This window comes from Heterodontus francisci, chromosome 42 (genome assembly GCF_036365525.1).
Source record: "Heterodontus francisci isolate sHetFra1 chromosome 42, sHetFra1.hap1, whole genome shotgun sequence".
Classification (NCBI taxonomy): Eukaryota; Metazoa; Chordata; class Chondrichthyes; order Heterodontiformes; family Heterodontidae; genus Heterodontus; species Heterodontus francisci.
Genome location: NC_090412.1, coordinates 21,240,149 through 21,261,679, shown reverse-complemented (window position 1 = coordinate 21,261,679; position 21,531 = coordinate 21,240,149). Strand labels below are relative to the sequence as shown.

The window sequence follows — 21,531 nt, the reverse complement described above, 5'->3', positions numbered from 1 at the left end:
TTTTGTTTTATTATGTTAGATTGGGTTTAGCTTGTTGAGTATAATAAACTTGCCTCTTTCTTGCTTAAACTCAAGAAAACCTGTCCGATTGGTTCTTTCACAATCACATTAAAGGTAAAACACTCACTGAGGTGCTAAACACAACCACTGTTTAAAAAGGAACAAACCCTGTTGCGGTCAAATAAGAGGAAGGACAAGAGGAGCGACTGTGGCCCCCCCTCCTCACCTGGCCGTAACACTGTGTCTTTCGGATGAGATGTTAAACCAAGGATCCGCCTGACCTCTTAGGTGGACATAAAAGATCCCACAACACTATTTTGTCGAAGAGGAGTTAAGAGTTTTCTCCAGTGTCCTGGCCAATATTTATCCCTCAACCATTATCACATTGCTGTGTGTGGGAGCTTGCGAAACATAAATTGTCGGCTGCGTTTCCTACATTACAACAGTGACTCCACTTCATAAAGGACTTCATTGGCTGAAAAGCACTTTGGGCCAACCAGAGATTGTGTCAGGTGCTACAGAAATGCAAGATCCTTCTTTCCTTCCGATCAACCTCAGTGCTGCAAGTCTCGGAGGGAACATGGGTCAGCTCCTGACCCCTTACGCAGTGACCGCTGTGGAAGGGGAATGAGGACTATAGTCTGCTTGTGCTTAATGTCCTGGCCGAGCTCAAATGTGAACAATAAAAGAATGGAGAGCAAGAAGGATGAGTTGAACTGACCCTCGCGATGGAGGGCACAGGAGGGTGGGAGGGGGAGATAATTAAGAGAAAAAAATACAGCAGGGTGCAAAAGTGATATAAAATGATCTGCAGTGTGTGTGTGGGGTGGGGAATGGGAAGGACTTAATTTGTATCCTAAATGGCATTCCCTTTAAATAAAACGCCATGCAAGGCCCTTTAGTTTTTGAATGAGCCAGAAGCGTCTCTGGTTAGTACAGATGATCTGCAACTCTAAGCCTCAGGTCTTCATTAGACACCAGGATCTGCAGAAATATTGCAGTTAAGAGACAGAGAGAGAAAGAGGAGCGACAGCTGGCAACAGATACAACTTCCTCTTGACTCTGGGCTTTGGGTGTGTGCTCGCTTTTTTAACGTGTGATTCATCGAGTCGGGACTGCACAGGGCAGCCGGCTGTGGCAGCCTGCGGGGTGGAGAGGGATTTCCAACTTGGGCTTCCTTGCAGCTTGTTCCCCTCCGATGCTTCTCTCTGATGCTGTGATCGAGTGTATCCCAGCTGCTGTTGGACCTGCTTGGATCTGCTGCGCTCGGAGCCACCATGAGCTGCTGGGTGCTCTTGCCTCTGCTGGTCAGCGTTGTGTCCATTGCGGGAACCTGGACAGTGTAAGGATCAATTTCTACTCAGCCTGCAGAGCCCAGCCCCCTTTACATCGGAGCTCACTCGCTGCTCTCCCCCTCTCACTGCCTCAACTTTTCATAGTTCTAAAACAAACTTTCTCTGCCGCTTCTGGGCTGCTTTCACCACCTCCAGAGTCTACGAACCTTCCTCTCTCAAACTCCACTCTTGGACTGATTCCTGCTCTCCCCTCATTTCACTCACTCAATCCTCAGAGGGGGGGGGGGGGGGGGGGATCTTTGTGGACCTCCAAACTCAACACCTTTTTCCTTCTCAATGATTTGAGACTTCTCCATTAGAAACAATTCCGATTTTAAGTAATGCTGTTGAATTTTCTACGTTTCTATGAATTTGATGTTGAGAATTATTCAGTTGGTTAATAATTTGTTGTTGGGGGCGGATGGTGTAAGGACCCCCTCCCCCGACTGATCTCCTGGCACTGTTTAAATGAGTTTCTGATGTTTAGACTCTGAAATTCATTGCTCCTTGATTTTGCCTTAATCCCGTCACTTAAAGGGGCTCCGTCCACTTGGCACCAAAAGGAGTTTTTTTTTTCAATGCCAACACACACATCTAAATAATGACAAAGTCTATTGTCATACTATTATAATACTGTGTGGCCAATGCTTCAACTCTCTCACCTCCCCCCCCACCCCCCAACCCCCCAAACTAATGTGCAGTGTGAGAATATAATGATAATGTCTGATTATTTATTGGACTCTTTCTTGCTGATTTAAGCAAACACAGTGTTAAAATTGGTTTACTGTGAGCTTCTGTAGGCTGTGTTGATCTCCGCCTCTGCCAGGTTCTATGTGTAGTTCAGGGAGGCCTTGATATGAGTTCACTGATTGTTCCCAATGCCTCTGGATGGGGAATCCATCAGTCAAAGTGTTTGGAACAGACGAGGGAAGGAGTTAAACTATTCCATTCAATTCTAAGCTTTTTTTTAACCTGCTTTTTTTGGGGGGGGGGGGAGGAAAAATGAGCCAGTGAATGTGCAGTTTTAAAACAAATCCCATTTGTCCTGGGGACAGTGTCGAAGAAATCTGGGCTCTCTGATCGTTGTACTGTGACCACATAAAAGTCTGAAGCCAGCATTGAAGGCCTGGCTTAGGCAGATAGCCTGATTAGCAACAAATGATCGTATCTCATGCTGAGAGTTGGTGTAGGGGCAGTGTTTTGTTTTGGCTTGAAAGTGAACAGTGAAGTCTGTATTTACAGTAAATCTGCTGTTTGTGCCCAGTGCAGTTTGTTTACCTGTGTGATGTTCAGAGAGGCATCCAGTGTGTGCTATAGTCTAGATAGTGTGTACCCTCTTCTGTCTATTGAAGACCGTGTGGTGACATGCGATGTGTTCCAGTAAGCTGGAGTACAGTGCTCGACCTCTGGGTCCTCTATATTTACCTAGACATTACGCATGCTCCAGCTCTTAGGGGACACAAGGTCCACTTACTGAAGAGGTCAGTGACACTGAACCCAAGGAAATATCTACTGTAAAAACCCCAAAACACAACACTTTACCAAAGAAGTTGAGGGTGGTGTATTTGTCAGATACATTTTTTTCACTAAGACAGTGTCCCTTTAAAATTGCTTTACCAATGTGTAAATGAGCTTCTCAAGGATTGTCCTATCACAGGCTGGGCTCCTGAAGAAGGTGAGACTGTGGGAGTAATTGTAACCTAATTCACTGGGTGAGAAACCCACAGGATGGGTTGGAATGCCAGTTTTACACGCCACCCTTTAGTGAATTGACTTAACAAATAGAGGATACAATTCTAAAGAGGGTGCAGGAGCAGAGGGACCTGGGTGTATATGTGCATAAGTCATTGAAGGTGGTAGAACAGGTTGAGGGAGCAGTTAATAAAACAAAAAGTATCCTGAGCTTTATTACCAGAGGCATAGAGTACAAGAGCAAGGAAGTTATGTTGAACTTGTATAAAACACTAGTTCAGCCTCAGCTGGAGTATTGCGTCCAGTTCTGGGCACCGCACTTTAGGAAAGACCTGAGGGCATTGGACAGAGTACAGAAAAGATTCACGAGAATGGTTCCAGGGATGAGGAATTTCAGTTATGAAGTTAGATTGGAGAAGTTAGGACTGTTTTCCTTGGAGAAGAGAAGGCTGAGAGGTGATTTGATAGAGGTATTCAAAATCATGAGGGGTCTGGACAGAGTAGATAGAGAGAAACTGTTCCCAATCATGAAAGGATCGGGAACGAGAGGGCACAGATTTAAAGTATTTGGTAAGAGAAGCAAAAGTGACATGAGGAAAAACGTTTTCACGCAGCGAGTGGTTAAGGTCTGGAATGCGCTGCCGAAGAACATGGTGGAGGCAGGTTCAATTGAAGCATTCAAAAGGGAATTAGACAGTTATATGAAAAGGAAGAATGTGCAGGGTTATAAGGAGAAGGCAGGGGAATGGAACTGAGGGAGTTGATCTTTCAGAGAGCCAGTGCGAACACGATGGGCTGAATGGCCTCCTTCTGCACTGTAACCATTCTGTGAGTCTGTGAAAATTGGATGAGGAGTAAAACTAGTGTTGCACCTGATCCTGTCTATTTCCCGAGGGGTGTGTTAGGTTATAATTCTCCATGTGAGGTTACTGCAGAGGGGCGCATCTCTGTTAGCAGCACTAACTCATGATTTCCATCTAGCTTCTAGGACTGCAGTAACTTGTTTATGGGATGGTTTAATAGGAAGCATCCTCGAGGCAGAGCACTAGTATCTTCCAGGATATATACTGTTCCGGGCAATGGTCATGTGAATCCCCACAAAAACAGTGCACTGACAAGTTCAGCAGGGGTGCTCATCTCACTAAACGCACACTGTATCTTTTGGCAGGGTGGGGGGGTTAGCTCAGTGGATGGGTTCATCATACTTTATCAACTGCACTGTGACAGATCTCACTCACGGCCTCCACTTCTTGTAGCCGATCGATGATCTAAGAACATCAGCAACTTAATTCTTGAAGCAACAATATTTGAAAGTTTTACCGACGGAGAGAAAAAATAATTTGCAGTAAGTGAACCTGGTTCAGTGGATCACTTCAGACTTTGAGAGCAAAATGCCGTCAAAGTAATCCCTTCCCTCTGGAGTGTACTGAACCAAAGATTCATTCTTTTAATTGCACGAGCTAGACTTGCTCGCACAGATTTTGATGCAGCCAGTCTCTTCACTACAGCTCCTCAATGGCTCAAGCCGTGTAGACCTGTGAGTGGTTCAGTCAGAGGGAAGTGGATGGGCCTCTGTTGCATCCTAGGCCTGTGAAAAGTTAACCGATCATCACTACGACAACAGTAGGGGTGTTATAGTTGACTTCAGTGGCCTTCGGATGGGGCAGGTAAAAAAAAAATCAGCCAAAGTTCCCACTTCTGATCAGTTTGAATGACTCCTGCTGGAAATAGGGGACTGTAAAATGAGGGCGGAGTCTCAGTCTATCACCTTGGAGTCAGAAGGTTGTGGGATCAAGTCCCACTCCAGAGTCTTGAGCACAAAATCAAAGCTGATGCTCCAGTGCAGTACTGAGAGGGTGCTGCACTGTTGGGGGTGCCAACTTTCAGATGAGATACTAAACTAAGGCCCTGTCTGCCCTCTCAGGTGAACTTAAAGGATCCCATGATGTTATTTTGAAGAAGAGAAGGGCAGTTATCCCCGGTGTCCTGCCCAATATTTATCCCTCAATCAACATCTCAAAAATAGATTATCTGGTCATTATCACATTGCTGTTTGTGGGAGCTTGCTGTGCGCAAATTGGCTGTCGCATTTCCTACATTACAGGAGGGACTACACTTCAAAAAAAAAAGTACTTAATGTCTGTAAAATACATTGGGTGGTGCAGAGGTTGTGAAAGGCATTATTTAAATGCAGGTATTTTATGAGATGAGGATAGAGTTTGGCTTGTGATGTGCTTCAGAGTTAGAAAACTCACCAACACTGATTGTCCAGGCCCAAACATGGAGAGAAGCCACTCGGCTGAGGTACTGGGGGGCTACTGGCACCCACAGAGCTGGGCCCCAATATGAGTCAGTGGCTTCAGAAGAGGAGGGGATAAAACACTTGGGAGGTTGAGGAAGTGCAGTGATGGTGGAATCAGCTGTACCTTGGAAACATAAAGAAATACATGGAACCTAAATGAAAGAGGCTGGCTGTGTGGGCTGCAGTTCAGAAGGAGGGAGATAAAGGTGAATTGCTAGGCTGGGGGAGTATCAAAGGTGGGCAGCGATGGAGGCCTGGGAACAGGACGTGTACTTATTGTCATGGCAACCATGTCTTGAGGACAATAGAACAGGAAATATTTACTTGTCTAAGGACAAAAATTGATAGTGCTGTACGACTTTTAGCACTTGAAACCCCATAGGCCTGGCAAATTATCAGACAGAGCAATAATTCCGACATGGCCACCGACTTCGTGAGATGGAGTTAACACAGTGGGATCACATTTTTAAGGTAATTGGCAAAAGGACCAGAGGTGAGATGAGAATATTTTTTTTTTACGCTGCGGTTTGTTATGATGAGGTAAAACAAACTGGAAAATATAAAACACAAGCTCCCAAAGTGAGGTTGTACCATCCAACAACAACCAAAGGCAGGTGAACGGAGCTGCGGTACAGATTGCCATCTAATTGAGTGGTGACACGGTGATCTGGAACGCGCTGCCTGAAAGGGCGGTGGGAGCAGATTCAATAGTAACTTTCAAAAGGGAATTGGATAAATAGTTGAAGGGAAAATAGTTGCAGGGCAATGAGGGAAGGGCAGGGGAGTGGGACTAATTGGATAGCTCTTTCAAAGAGCTGGCACAGGCATGATGGGCTGAATGGCCTCCCTCTGTGCTGTATCATTCTATTTGAGAGGGCGTAGCTGCCATTGCTGACTTGGTTGTTTCAATACGCAATGAAAGTCCGACAGCTGCTTCTCCCTCTGTCTCAAAGGTTTCCGGCACTGTGGAATGCCAGTGAACCTGCCCAGGCCCCAAGGGGGACAAGACTGGCTGGGCAGCATGTGCCGTGAGATTCTGCACAGTATCCATAAACAGGAGACACCCTGACAGAGACAGAAACTCTGTGTCGGCATTCCAGCGGATGCATGATTAAAATATTTCTTTAATTTAAAATATAATGATCTGAAACTGGTTTGCAAGAAGCAGTGGTAATGGGAACTGGTGTTAGGAGTCATTTGTGGCCTCATCCCATTCACATATGGACCCTAGTGATGTACTGTTGCATAGGCCCCCGTCTGCTGTGAGACATCCACCAACTGGGACTCTCTGCCTTTCTCTCTTCACGTCCATCTTGCTTTCAGTTAAAGTGGAGGGGTAATTCTATTCAGAAGCAAGGTCATATCAAGCTACAAGCAGCAAGTGAATATTTTTACATTCTCATCCTTGAGTTTAAATCCCTGGGCGGCCTCGCACTCCTCCCCCTCACTCTCTGTTCCTTTTGTACATTCCTGTTTGCCCTGTTATTGGAGGCCTTTTCTAGCCCCCCCCCCCGCCCCCCACTCCCCCACCCCACATGCTTTGGAATTCCCTCCCTAAATCTCTGGAATTCATTTTTGTCGCTCTCCACCTTTTAAGAGGCTCTTCAAAACCTACGCTTTGGCAAATCTCACCTCACCTCACCGCCCACCACCCCTCCCCAATTTATTCCTGCTTTTCCCGCGACAGTGCAGCATTCCCTCAGTACGGCACTGGAATGTCAGTTTAAATTACCTGCTCGAGTCCCTGAAGTGGCACTTGAACCCACAACCTACTGAGCTGAAGTGAGAGCCTTGCCCACTGAGCCACAGCTGACCTGTCCCGAATTCAAATGGAGTTGCGCTAAAACATATTTAGCAACTGCCCACAACGGCATGATGAAATCCAAGAACTCACTGCATGGGGAAATTGCAGGCGCAATCCTGCAACGCATCAACCAGAGGTGTTGTACATTGCTTTAATCTTGAAAGTGGCCCATTTGTAGAACTGTCGACAGAAAGTTAATGAGTAGCAGTGCAAATATTGACACTGGATGTGTGGTTTGACACAGTAATAGTCTTGTGTGTAGGACAGTGTGGTGACATTGAAGTGGATTTCCTGCTGCGGGAAATGAGCCTATTAAGTAAAGCTCTGCAGTTCGTGGACACTGTCCCTTTAAGAACCAGACACTCTGTTTTCAGTATCTCCCACAAACTTAAGTGGAAAAGATTTTATTGTCGATCTTTTCTGAGTTCTCCTTCTCTACTTTCCTTCAGACCGTCTCCAACTTTCTTGCTGCTGAGTGCTTTGTTCTTTGCATTCTGATCAGAAAGAGATTCAGTGACTCGCTGCGAAAGGCGTAGGTCAGAAGGGTAATTGTTCATGTTACAAAAACACTGGCCTTTTATCTACAGGATAAGGACAAGCTCACAACGAGTTGTCCAATTCGTTTCGCTGACACTTTATAACAGATTCCTATTTGTTCTCATTGTCCATCTGAGTGAGGCCTGAATAGGCCCAGTTTACTTGTGTCACTGTATCTGTTAACACTGTAAGGCCTGAACTAGAGTTGCTAACCCTCCAGGATTGCCCTGGAGCCTCCAGGAATTAAATACTAATCTCCAGGGCACTGCTACAAGCAACACAAGAAGAAAAATCATAGGGTTAGTAAACAAAATTGTGTTTTTAAAACTTCAACACTTTTGGTTACGAAGTATAAAAATATTAGACATGGGGAAATGACTGACCGCCAAGAGTCATCCAATCTGTTAATGTAGAGTCTGTTTGCAGAAAGACAATATGGATGTGTCAGGTGACCAATGGCGGTAATGTGGGGACCGGTTAGTTGGAAGCAGGTGGTCATGTGATGATACCTCCGGAGTTCGAGTCATAGAGTCATTGCAGCACAGAAGGAGACCATTCGGCCCATCGAGTCCATTCTGCCTCTCTGTAGAGCAATCCAGTCAGTCCCAGACACCTGCTCTATCCCCGTATCCTTGCAAGCTTATTTCTCTCAAGTCTCCATCCGATTTCTCTGAGGGTCGTGAGTCTTTGGAACTCCCTGAAAAGGCGGTGGAAGTAGAGTCTTTGAATATTTTTAAAGCAGATGTAGATCGATTCTTGATAAGCAAGGGGGTGAAATGTTATTGGGGCCAGGGGGAATGTGGAGTTGAGGTGACAATCGGATCAGCCATGATCCTTTTGAATGATGGAGCAGGCTCGAGGGGCCGAGTGGCCTACTCCTGCTCCTAATTCCTATGTTGGTATGATCCACCACCCTTGTAGGTAGCAAGTTCCAGGTTATTAGCACTCACTGCGTAAAAACAAAAGTCATCTTAACTCTGTGTCCGCTAGTCCTTATATGATCAGCCATTGGGAGCAACTTTTCTTTGGTCACCTTATCTAAACCTGTCATAATCTTCTACACTTCTGTCAAATTGCCCCTCAATCTCTTTTGCTCCAACCTAACCTTGTAGCTAAAATCCCTCAATCCTGGAATCATTCTGGTAAATCTCCACTTTCCCCTCTCAAGGACACTCACATCCTTCCTAAAGTGTGGTGACAAGAATTGGATACAATTCTCTAGTTGTGGTCTAACCAGAGCTTTATAAAGGCTGGCAGTCCTAGTCTGAGCAGAGCTTGAATTACACGACCTGGTGCATTCCCAGTCTGTGTTAACAGTGAGCTCTGAACTGGATGGCTTGTTACATGAGGGAGCGTTGTTTTTTGTCCATTTATATTAGTGTCATATAATGTGTAACTGTTGGTTACTCAGGGTTTTGATTAATTGTCAACAACAGCAATCGTCAGAGGTCAAGTTTTTGTCACAACCAGTGGTAATATGTAACAAAACCAATTAGGACTGGCCAGTGCTTGTCTGCCCATTATTGTGTCTGTGCCAGTGAGATATTTGGACAATGAGGGAGACCAAGGTGCAGGAGAGTGAGCTGGTTATGGGCCTGGAGAGCTTGCCAGGGCCGGGCCAGTCATCTTACCATCATGGGTGGGTTCATGAAAATGCTGTCTAGAATAAATCACAGAATTGCAGAATCATTATAGTGCAGAAGGTGGCCATTCAGCCCATCGTGCCCGCACCAGCTCTCCGAAAGAGCAATTCACGTAATGCCATTCCCCCGTCTTCTCCCCATAACTCTTCCCATTCTTCCTTTTCAGATAACAGTCTAATTCCCTTTTGAATGCTTCAATTGAACCTGCCTCCACCACACTCTCAGGTAGCGCATTCCAGACCTTTAACCACTTGCTGCGTGAAAAAGTTTTTCCTCATGTCACTTTTGCTTCTCTTACCCATTACTTTAAATCTGTGCCCTCTCGTTCTCGATCCCTGCATGAGTGGGAACAGTTTCTCTCTATTTACTCTGTGCAGACCCCTCATGATTTTGAATACTTCTATCAAATCTCCTCTCAGCCTTCTCTTCTCCAAGGCAAGCAGTCCTAACTTCTCCAATCTATCTTCATAACTGAAGTTCCTCATCCCTGGAACCATTCTTGTGAATTTTGTTTGTACTTTTTCAGCTGCCCTCACATCTTTCCGAAAGTGCTGTACCCAGAACTGGACGCAATACACCAGCTGAAGCTGAACTAGTGTCTTAAACAAGTTCAACATAACTTCCTTGCTCTTGTACTCTATGCCTCTATTAATAAAACCCAGGATACTGTATGCTTTAATCGCTCTCTCAACCTGTTCTGCCACCCTCAATGACTTATGCACATATACGCCCAGGTCCCTCTGCTCCTGCACCCCCTTTAGAATTGTACCCTTTATTCTATATTGTCTCTCCATGTTCTTCCTACCAAAATGAATAACTTCACATTTCTCTGCATTGAACTTCATCTGCCACCTGTCTGCCCATTCCACCAACTTGTTTATGTCCTTTTGAAATTCTACACTATCCTCCTCACAGTTCACAATGCTTCCAAGTTTCATATCATCCTCAAACTTTGAAATTGTGCCCTGTACAACAAGGTCTAGGTCATTAATATATATCAGGAAAAGCAAGGTTCCCAACACTGATCCCTGGGGAACTCCACTACAAACCTTCCTCCAGCCTGAAAAACATCCATTAACCACTACTCTTTGTTTCCTGTCACTCAGCCATTTTTGTATCCATGTTGCTACCGTCCCTTTTATTCCATGAGCTATAACTTTGCTCACAAGTCTGTTGTGTGACACTGTATCAAACACCTTTTGAAAGTCCATGTACACCACATCCACAGCATTGCCCTCATCAACCCCCTCTGCTGCCCCTTCAAAAAACTACAGCAAGTTAGTTAAACATGATTTTCCCTTAAGAAACCCTTGCCGGCTTTCCTTAATTAACCCGCATTTGTCCATGTGACTATTAATTTTGTCCCAAATTATTCTTTCTAGAAGCTTCCCCACCAGCAAAGTTAAACTGACTGGCCTGTAGTTGCAGGGCTTATCTTTACATGCTTTATTGATCAAGGGTGTAACTTTTGCAATTCTCCAGTCCTCTGGCATCAGCCCCGAGTCTAAGGAAGACTGAAAAATTGTGGCCAGTGCCTCCATGATTTCCACCCTCACTTCCTTCAGTATCCTTGGATGCATCTCGTCTGGTCCTGATGATTTGTCCACTTTAAGTACAGACAGCCTATCTAATATGTCCTCCTTATCAATTTTAAACCCTTCTAATGTCTGAAATACTTGCTCTTTCACCATTGCCTGGGTTGCATCATCTTTCTTGGTTAAGTATTCATTTAATACCTCAACTATGCCCCCTACCTCCATGCGTAAATCCCCTTTATGGTCCCTAATCAGCCCAACTCCTCTACTTACCACCTTTTTACTATTTATATGTCTATAGAAAACTTTGGGATTCCCTTTAATGTTAGCTGCCAGTCTCTTTTCATGCTTTCTCTTTGCTTCTCTTATTTGTTTTTATACTTCCCTTCTGGACCTTCTATATTCAGCCTGGTTCTCAATAGTATTTTCTACCTGGCATCTATCATAAGCACACTTCTTCTTCTTTATCTTAATCTCTACCTCTTTTGTCATCCATGGAGCTATTTTGCTAGAAGCAGGGTGCAGAATTCCAATTTATCTGATTAATGTGACCTAAAATAACAGTAATACATATGGACATATATTCATGAGAGAAAAAGAGAAAGAAAAGCAGAAGAGAGAGAGGGAACAAGAAAGATAATAAGAAAAAAAGGCTGACAGTGAAGAAACAGGAGTGATAAAGAACAGAAATAGAGGGAGAGAGAAAAAGAGAGAAACGAAGTTGGGGAAATTGAGTGAGAGAGAGAAAAAGAGAAACAGAGAATGAGAAATAAAAAGGTGGGGTGGGGCGGTGGGGGGAGACTAAAACGTAAAGATAGTTTTGGATTCTCCCTCCAACAGGGAGATAGATGGATGCAGTTTTCATTTGCTGGAGCTCCCAGTTTCTGGGTTGGTTTTTTGCCAAAACATTGTTGCACGACTTTAAATATTTTCCTGTGTACGAACTGCTGTCAAAAACTAAAGATAGCCACAACAAGTACAGTAACATTGCTAGTGTAGGGCCCCATTTATAAAAAACAACTTTTTCTTAATTCATTCTTAGATGTGCGTGTCACTGGCAAGGCCAGCATTTGTTGCCCATCCTTAATTGCCCTTGAGAAGGTGGTGGTGAGCTGTTGTCTTGAACTGCTGCAGTCCATGCGGGGTAGGTACACCCACAGTGCTGTTCGGGAGGGAGTTCCGGGTGTTTGACCCAACGACAGTGAAGGAAAGGTGATACAGTTCCAAGTCAGGATGCTGTGTGACTTGGAGGGGAATTTGCAGATGGTGGTGTTCCCATGTATCTGCTGCCCTTGTTCTTCTAGGTGGAAGAGGTCGCTGGTTTGGAAGGAGCCTTGGCGAATTGCTGCAGTGCATCTTGTATATGGTACACACTGCTGCCACTGTGGTAGTGGATAGGGTGCCAATCAAGCGGGCTGCTTTGTCTTGGATGATGTCGAGCTTCCTGAGTGTTGTTGGAGCTGCACCATCCAGGCAAGTGGAGAGTATTCTGTCACACTCCTGACTTGTGCCTTGTAGATGGTGGACAGGCTTTGGGGAGTCAGGAGGTGAGTTACTCACCACAGAATTTCCAGCCTTTGATCTGCTCTTGTAGCCACAGTTTTAATATGGCTGGTCCGGTTCAGTTTCTGGTCAATGGCAACCCTCAGGATGCAGATGGTCAGGAATCCAATGATGGTAAAACTGTTGAATGTCAAGGGGAGATGGTTAGACTGTCTCTTGTTGGAGATGGTAATTGCCTGGCACTTGTGTGGCACGAATGTTACTTCCCACTTATCAGCCCAAGCCTGAATGTGGTCCAGGTCTTGCAGCATGTGGGCACGGACTGCTTCAGTATCTGAGACGTTGAACATTCAAGTTGCATTAATACAGTATTTTTAAATCCCAAGGCACTTAGGAAGGAATATATGGTGCCAATTTAAGGATTGATTATTCAGTCAATTTACAGTGAGTTATAAATATACTTCAAGGAGGAAGTGGCAGGAGAATAAGCACCTGTACAAAAAGAGAACCAGACTAGCATTCAATTGGGACTGAAAGACACTTTGACATTGCAGTGTATCAAAGTGAATACGGAAATTTTGTGTGTTGCTTCACTCACTGTATGTTTTAATAAGGGAGTTCATGGTCATTGCATCAGTAGCTAGAACAAGATATATTTACAGCACACTCATGACCGAATGGTCCCACAACTAGTTCAACAATACAGAGAGCAGCGGTTTGAACAGATAGCTGCAGGCAGGCTTGAGAATGAGACATTTTATATCATGAGATAATAATGCAAGTGGAAGGTCATCTCATTTCACCCATCCAGAATAACCCACAACTTCTCCCTTGCAGCATCCTTGTCTTCTAAATGATTCCAAGGGTATCTCCTCTGCCAACAACAACAGCTTGCATTTAGATAGTGTCCTTAATGTCTAAAACGTCCCAAGGCCCTTCACAGGAGCATTATCAGACAAAATTGAACATCAAGCCACTTAACCATTTTCAGTCTGGATTGAATTATGTTTAAAAAACAGCATAACAATGACTTTGCAGATGTTGTCATCTGCACCTTTCTGTAGTTGTTTTCTGGTGCCCCGCAAGGATCTATCCTGGGCCCCCTCCTAGTTCTCATCTGCATGCTGCCCCTCGGCGATGTCATCTGAAAGCACTGCGTTATTTTTCACACGTATGCTGATGACACACAGCTCTACCTCACCACCACCTCTCTCAACTCCTCCACTGTTGCTGAATTATCAGGCTGCTTATCTCATCCCACATCCAGCACTGTAGAAATTTCCTCCAATTAAATATTGGAAAGACTGAAGCCATTGTTTTCGGTCCCCACTCCAAACTCCGTTCCCTAGCTACCGACTCCATCCCTCTCCCTGGCAACAGTCTGAGATTAAGTCAGTCTGTCCGCAACCTTGAGGTCATCCAAAACTCTGAACTTGCACCAAGTCCCTTTCACCCATCACCCCTGTGCTCGCTGACCTACATTGGCTCCTGGTCAAGCAACGTCTTGATTTTAACATTCTCATCCTCGTTTTCTAGTCCCTCCATGGCCTCTCCCTTCCCTATCTCTGTAATCTCCTCCAGTCCCACAACCCTCCAAGATATTGGCTTTCCTCTAATTCTGGCCTCCTGTGCATCCCTGATTTTAATCGCTCCACCATTGGTGGCCGCACCGTCAGCTGCCTGGGCTCCAAGCTCTGGAATACCCTCCCTACACCTCTCTGCCTTGCTTTCCTTCTTTAAGACACTCCTTAAAACCTACCTCTTTGACCAAGCTTTTGGTCATCTGAGCTAGTGTTTCCTTAGGTGGCTCAGTGTCGTACTTTGTTTTGTAATGCTCTTGTGAAGTGCTATATGATATAAGTTGTTGTTGTAGCAAACAAAGCTTCTTTCACCATCTTAAACTTTTTGAAGTGTGGTTATTTTTTTCATGTAGGAAACATGGCAGCCAATCTGTGCTCAGCAAGCTCCCACAAACAGCAATGTGATAACAACGAGATAATCTATGTTTAGGTGTTGGTTGAGAGACTAATATTGGTCAGGGCAGCACCGTGGGATCTTTTACAACCTGGACGGGCAGACTGGGCCTCAGCTTAACCAAGTTATCCAAAAGACAAGCACCTCCGGCAGTGCAGCATTCCCTCAGTACTGCACTGAAGTGTCAGCCTAGTTTTTGTGCTCAGTTTCTGGAACCCACAACCTTCCAACTCGGAGGCAGGAGTGCTACCACCTGAGCCAAGCTGACACCGAACCCCATCCCAACTGTTCATCACTCTTAGTGTGAGGTAGAGCTTCCTGACATCAGTACTAAATTTATCTTGTACAAGTTTGTATCTGAGCCCCATGTCCAGCTGCAGTAATTTAATTAATTTTACAGGTTTTGCTTTTCTTTTTGTAAACTAACTTGTAACCCTCTATCGCCCCTCAGAAGTCTCCTTTCCAGGCCTAAAAGCGCGAGTCTCACCAGTCTTTCCTTGTAATTCAGAGGCCTGTCACCATGCAGTGATTAGCCTGTCAGTTCTCCTCCGCACTGACTTCGGTAGTTTCCCTTCCTTCTCGACAATCAGAACTGGACATAATTATAGTCTGACCAGAGCAGTGGACCGTTGAGTCAAAGCAGCCTAGGCCTTGTTTTCTACTGTTTTGCCCATGTAGTTCAACATTTTATGTGCTTTGTTGTTTGCTGCTCTGTGTTGATTAGAAGTGTTTAGTGTTGCATCTACTGAGACTCCAAGCTGTGTCTGAACTTCATTGTTTGTTATCGCAACACCATCCATCCCATTGCGTATTTCTATCCTTGTCAATGCTTTCTTCATTTGAAATGTTTAAAATCGGCACCGTTTCTCAAATTTTTACCAATTTGCTATCATCCTTTTGAATGTAGAATGGTGAATACTTATTCAATATTTAACTTGAGGAATGAACTCTGAGGGAAACTGCCCCATGACGCTTCACAGGAGTGTTATCAAACAAAATATGACACCAAGTCACATGAAATATTCGGACAGGTGACCAAAACGTGGTCAAAGAAGTAGGTTTTTAGGAGCGTCTTAAAGGAGGAGAGAGAGATAGAGAGGTGGAGAGGTTTAGGGAGAGAAGGAAACTATGAGGGTATGAGGGGCAAGTTGGCTATGGTGGATTGGGAAAATACATTAAGAGGCTTGACGATAGACTGGCAATGGCTAGTATTTAAAGAAGTATTACACAGTTTACAACAAATACACATTCCTCTAAGACACAAACATCCAACAGGAAAGGTGAATCAACCATGGCTAACAAAAGAAGTTAAGGATTGCATTACATCAAAGGAAGTGGCTTATAAGGTCGCCAGAAAAAGTAGTAAGCCCAAGGATTGGGAGAAATTTAGAGTCCAACAAAGGAGGACCAAGAAACTGATAAAGAAAGGGAAAAGAGAGTATGAATCTAAGCCAGGTAGAAACATAAAGGGAGACTGTAAAAGCTTCTTTACTTATGTGAAAGGGATGAATGTGGATCTGTTGTAGGCGGAGACAGGGGAGTTTGTGGTGGAGAATGAGGAAATGGCAGAGAGACTAAACAATTACTTTGTGTCTGTCTGCACAGAGGAAGACACAGAAAATCTCGCAGAAATACCAGAGAACCAAGAGATTTGTAAAAATGAGGAACTGAAAGTAATTAGTATCAATAAAGAGGTAGTACTTTCGATGTCGTTATGGTGGCACAATGGTAGAAGGTTTGAGGAAATTAATGCCATCAATAGATATCGGGCTGAATTTTCACTTTGGGGGCAGGAAACAGGAGCTGAGATGTTTTCTGGGTCCCAAATCCGCTTCCTCCAGGGGGAAAGAGTCACTGAGCTGGAATTGTGACCAGGCGCCCCCTTAATTGGCATGGAAACAGGTTAGCTGTCCAATTTAGGTTGGCAGGCGGGCTCTCGAAGCTGGAGGGCCAATCAGAGGAGTGCCTGGCTGCAGTACAGGGCAACTGACAGGGTGCTTCAACATAAAGCAACTTTTAAAAAATGTAAATAAAAAATACAGAAAACAGCCAGGGTACCATTGTGTTGGGGGAGAGCCTGTACAGGGTGGCCTTTGGCTTCACTCCCACCCAAGCAGGCAGTGAGGGCCTCTAGGCCTGCCAGGAGTGCTGGTACCCCGGACTGCTGCTGGACTCCCGCCTCCAGCTGCTTGAACATCCCCAGTCGGTCTCCATTACTTACCCCTAACAACACCCTTAATGAGCCCAATTGCCTGCCTGCCAATGGGGGTGGGCGGCCTTGCCGGGTCCCGAGCCCATAGCCAACGTCGGGAATGGGGTCGGGAAACTGGCATGCCGGCCCACCTCGTAATCTTCGTGCCCCGTCCACCTCCATTTCCGTCCTCGGCAGGGCCCAAACTTTCAGCCCATCGTAAATTAAAATCCACATCAGACAATCGATGAATGGTATGAATAATAAGGGATCAAAATAGCCCCCCGCAGATTTCCATTCTTCAAAGGCAGAGCTTTTCCATTTATCATCATCAGTAAAAAAAACATTCACGGCCGACATACTTGAGTCACCTCTTTTGTCCATTGATTAGAATCCATGCATTGCTGCAGAGGCACAATGATTTGACTTGACAACAGGGTGGATAGGGATAAAGGGAACATTCTCTGACTGGAGGATGTGATACGTGGGGTGGAATCTTCTCTTAGAAGATTCTCAGGCATCAGGACAATCTCTGGCCCCCGGTCTCAATGGTCTCTGCATTCTACCTGCCTGCGTGATCGTCCTGGAGGCAGCCAATCAAGAGGCCGTCTCCTCATTCGCTGCCCAATTAAGGATGGTGGGCAGGTTTCCGAGGCGGGAGGCCCAATCAGAAGGCCCGAAGATACGGATAGCCAGCAGCCCCATTGGGAGAGGTGTGAGCTGCTGAAGCTAGTAGGGGACAGCGAGGGCACCTCTGGAGCCATATGGAAATTAAAAATAAATGGCAGCCATCATTGTGGAGGGGGAGCTCTACCGCAGGATTGCTTGTGGCTACAGCTGTGGCCATCTGATCCTGCGGATCCTGGATGGGGGGATTTAGAGGCAGTCTCGATTGCCTCCAAGCCTGCCACTGGGAAGCCTTGGAAGGGGTAAAGCGCAGATTGAGCAGAATGATACCTGGGCTTAAAGGGTTAAGTTAAGGTTGCATAAACTTAGTTTGATTTTAGAAGGTTGAGGGATAATGTAAACGAGGTGTTTAAAATGATGAAGAGAACTGATAGGGTAGATACAGAGAAATTATGATTGGGGGAATCCAGAACAAGAGGCATAGTCTTAAAATTAGAGCTCGGCCATTTAGGAATGAAATCAGGAAGCACGTTTTTCACTCTAGATGCTCTCCCCTAAAGGCTGTGGATGCTGAGAGTCAATTGAAATTTTCAACACTAAGATCGATAGATGTTGTTGGCTAGGGGTAGGAAGCAAAGGTTGCATTTGAGGGTCAGATAAGCCATGAAATGCTGAAAGAGGCTCGAGGGGCTGAATGGCCTCCTCCTGTTTGACTGTTCCTATTTAACATCTCACAGCTTGGCCTGTCAATCAACAGCAGCATGTTGAAACAGCAGCTGAAGCAGAGGCGGACCAGGTGGAGCCCACTTAGTCAGCGCACCCACTGAGCTTCTGCTTCAGTACTGCTTAACACACGATCAGAGACCACAGCATCACACCGAGCTGATAACGCATGCGTCCTTCCCTGTCTCCATAACCACCTAGACCTCCCCCAGCTAAACTTATTGTTGCTCTAGCTCCTGCCTCTTGTGATTACCCATCATTGGCAGCTTCAGATTGAGCCCCCATTCTCTGAAATTCTCCCCATATACACCCTCTGTCTCTCCACCTCCTTCTCCATCTTTTAACACCCTCTTTAAAACCCACCTCTTCGCCCCTCCTAATGTCTCCTTCTTTAGTTTGGTCTCCATTGTTCCTCAAGCCTTTGTAAAGGGCTCTGGGTTGTATTTCTATGTTAGAGGATTGATATATGCAGGGCATCAAGGAGCCCTAGCAAAACTGGAGTCAATGGGAATCAGGGGAAAAACTCTGTGCTGGTTGGAGTCATACCTAGCACAAAGGAAGATGGTTGTGGTTGTTGGAGGTCAATCATATCAGTCCCAGGACATCACTGCAGGAATTCCTCAGGGTGGTGTTCCAGAGCCAACCATCTTCAGCTGCTTCATCAAGTGGCAAGTAACATTCATGCCACCCAAGTGCCAGGCAATGAACCATCTCAAACAAGAGAAAATCTAACCATCTCCCCTTGATGCTCAATGGCATTACCATCACTGAATCTCCCACTATCATCATCCTGGGGTGGGGGGTTACCATTGACCAGAAACTGAACTGGACCAGCCACGTAAATACTGTGTCTACAAGAGTAGGTCAGAGGCTAGCAATTCTGCAGCGAGTAACTCATCTTCTGTCTCACCATTGCCTGTCCACCATCTTCAAGGCACAAGTCAGGAGTGTGATGGAATACTCTCCACTTGCCTGGATGGGTGCAGCTCCAACAATACTCAAGAAGCTCAACACCATCTTCACCATTCACTCCCTCCACCACTGACGCACAGTGGCAGCAGTGTGTACTATCTACAAGATGCACTGCAGCAATGCACCAAGGCTCCTTCGACAGCATCTTTCAAACCTGCAACCTCTATCACCTAGAAGATCAAGAGCAGCAGATACATGGGAACACCACCACCTGCAAGTTCCCCTCCAAGTCACACACCATCCTGACTTGGAACTATATCGCCGTTCCTTCACTGTCGCTGGGTCAAAATCCTGGAACTCCCTTCCTAACAGCACTGTGGGTGTACCTACCCCACACGGACTGCAGTGGTTCTTGAAGGCAGCTCATCACCAGCTTCTCAAGGGCAATTATGAATGGGCAACAAATGCTGCCTAGCCAGCGATGCCCACATCCCACGAACAAATTAAAAAAATAAGCACAAGGGGATGAGTTTGCACAATGATATTGTATCCATTCACGCTGCTTTTCTCTGTGGTTTCCGCTGAATTTGTGACGGATGAGCAGGAGAATCCACTACCCCCACCCCCCCACTGCCACAGTATTTACGTGGCTAGTCCAGTTCAGTTTCTGGTCAATGGACCCCCACCCCAGGATGATAGTGGGAGATTCAGTGATGGTAATGCCATAATAAGGAGAGCTATCTTAGTTACAGGCTGCGATTGGATATTCCTAGTGTTGCCAATCCTCCACCATTGTCCTGGTACCTCCAGGAGTCAAAGGTTAAAGTTCAGGGCGCTGCTTCAAGCAACCCAGGAGAAAAATCGCAGGGCGTTACATCAATTTTTTTCTTATTTTCTGTGGATGCATGTTTGTTACAAAAACATTGGAGTTGGGGGAATGGGCGGGACTGTTGGAGGCAGGAGGTCATGTGATAACTCCAGGAACACGTCTAACCTGAGTTGGCAACTCTACGGAGATCGCAAAGAGCCGGGAGCATGGGAGTTGGCAGGGAGGAAATGCTTTCTTTCTGCATTGGTTCTTGAGGGAGTTCCCAACTTACACTGGGTTATTTGTGCCACCTAGGAATCCTGCCCCTAGTGTCAGCTGTCAAGATCAAAGGTCAAGAATAGAAATGGAATTAATGAAGTTTTCTCTGATCAGTCACTCCCAAGTATCTGCAGAATGTAGGCTTAGAATAAAGGTCACTTTACACTGCCCTATCAAGTACGTTAAGTTCGGTAAAATGCAGAGTCAAGCTCCCTCTACACCGATATATGACTTTATCCCAACCTTAGAAACGTGCGCCAGAGTGACAATCCCCTCCATGTCCCAGCCTTACTCTCTCTGAGTAACTTTATAATTTTAGTACCAATTACGCTGTGGATTTACTATCATTAAACAGAATTGAAACTGTCCCTAACTAATTTGGCATACTATTTCAGACTTCAGGAGACAGGGAGTGAGAGAGACCTTATCCCATTACTGTGGCCTACTGTCAACCCCAACTTCATGAGGCACTAACCCAACATATCACCCAGGCCCTTACAATGCAGCACAGCGGAGGTGAAGGGAGTTTATTCGGATTTGAGCTCGGCATCAGAGTGAATGAGAAAGAAATGTCTCTGGTTGGTTGGGAATTGTTTTCAGGATATTTTTCAATGGGTGGAGGGAGGTGGGGAAATATTTTTACATAGCACAGAGTGAATAATAGGGTGTGAATTGGGATTGTCCCGATGAAATTGGATTCAGCAACTGAACCCCAGCTCAACAATCTGCTCATTTTTCACCGACAGTAACACACAAATTAAATTGGTGATTGAGACAATCGGTTCTAATAACCCACATTCTAAGTGCAGAGAAATGTTGTCAAACTGGGTTCCATGTAGAAGTGTTACCATAGTTATGATATCTGATGTGTTTGGGCAGGTCAATTGCTGTGAAGTGTGTATTTAATTCTTTCTATTTCTTTTTACAGGTACGGTCTTGCCCTGGCAAATGGCCATGTATGCCCATTGTACAACTGGTAGGTTGCCATTTTTTAGTTTACTAACATGAGCAGAATGCAATTAAAATAATTGGGTGGCGCAGTGGTTAGCACTGCAGCCTCACAGCTCCAGCGACCCGGGTTCGATTCTGGGTACTGCCTGTGTGGAGTTTGCAAGTTCTCCCTGTGTCTGCGTGGGTTTCCTCCGGGTGCTCCGGTTTCCTCCCACAAGCCAAAGACTTGCAGGTTGATAGGTAAATTGGCCATTAGCAATTGCCCCTAGTATAGGTAGGTGGTAGAGAAATATAGGGACAGGTGGGGATGTGGTAGTAATACGGAATTAGTGTAGGATTAGTATAAATGGGTGGTTGATGGTCGGCACAGACTCGGTGGGCCGAAGGGCCTGTTTCAGTGCTGTATCTCTAAATAAATAAATAATCATGGCTTACCTCCCAGGCTAAAGTCTCTCCAATCAGGGTGGGGGCGGTGCACAACATCCCTTTGATAACTGCCTGAAACCCTCTTTGCCATGTTTCTGAAGCCTGTTCTTAGGATAAAGATGGCCTCAGATACCATGATATCCATTGAGTCATGAGCTACCTTCACTGCAATTATCACACAACAGAACAAACAAAACGAGTTGGATCGCACCGCGTTGTATGCTGGGGGGAGGGGAGGGGGTGCTTGGAATACAAAGAGGCAGCTCACCACCACCTTCTCAAGGGCGATT

At 45.5% G+C, this 21,531-nt stretch overlaps 1 protein-coding gene across 1 annotated transcript in view; it reads left to right on the top strand.

Annotated features, from left to right (window-relative positions):
• The first annotated feature begins 1,082 nt into the window (after positions 1-1,082).
• The window catches only part of si:dkey-228d14.5 (uncharacterized protein LOC796266 homolog), a 44,358-nt gene continuing 23,909 nt past the window's right edge, over positions 1,083-21,531 (top strand). The window contains exons 1-2 of the mRNA XM_068020737.1: positions 1,083-1,342; positions 20,793-20,840. Coding sequence (XP_067876838.1) covers positions 1,278-1,342; positions 20,793-20,840 — 113 coding nt within the window. The 5' untranslated portion in view covers positions 1,083-1,277. The remainder of the gene's footprint in view (positions 1,343-20,792; positions 20,841-21,531) is intronic.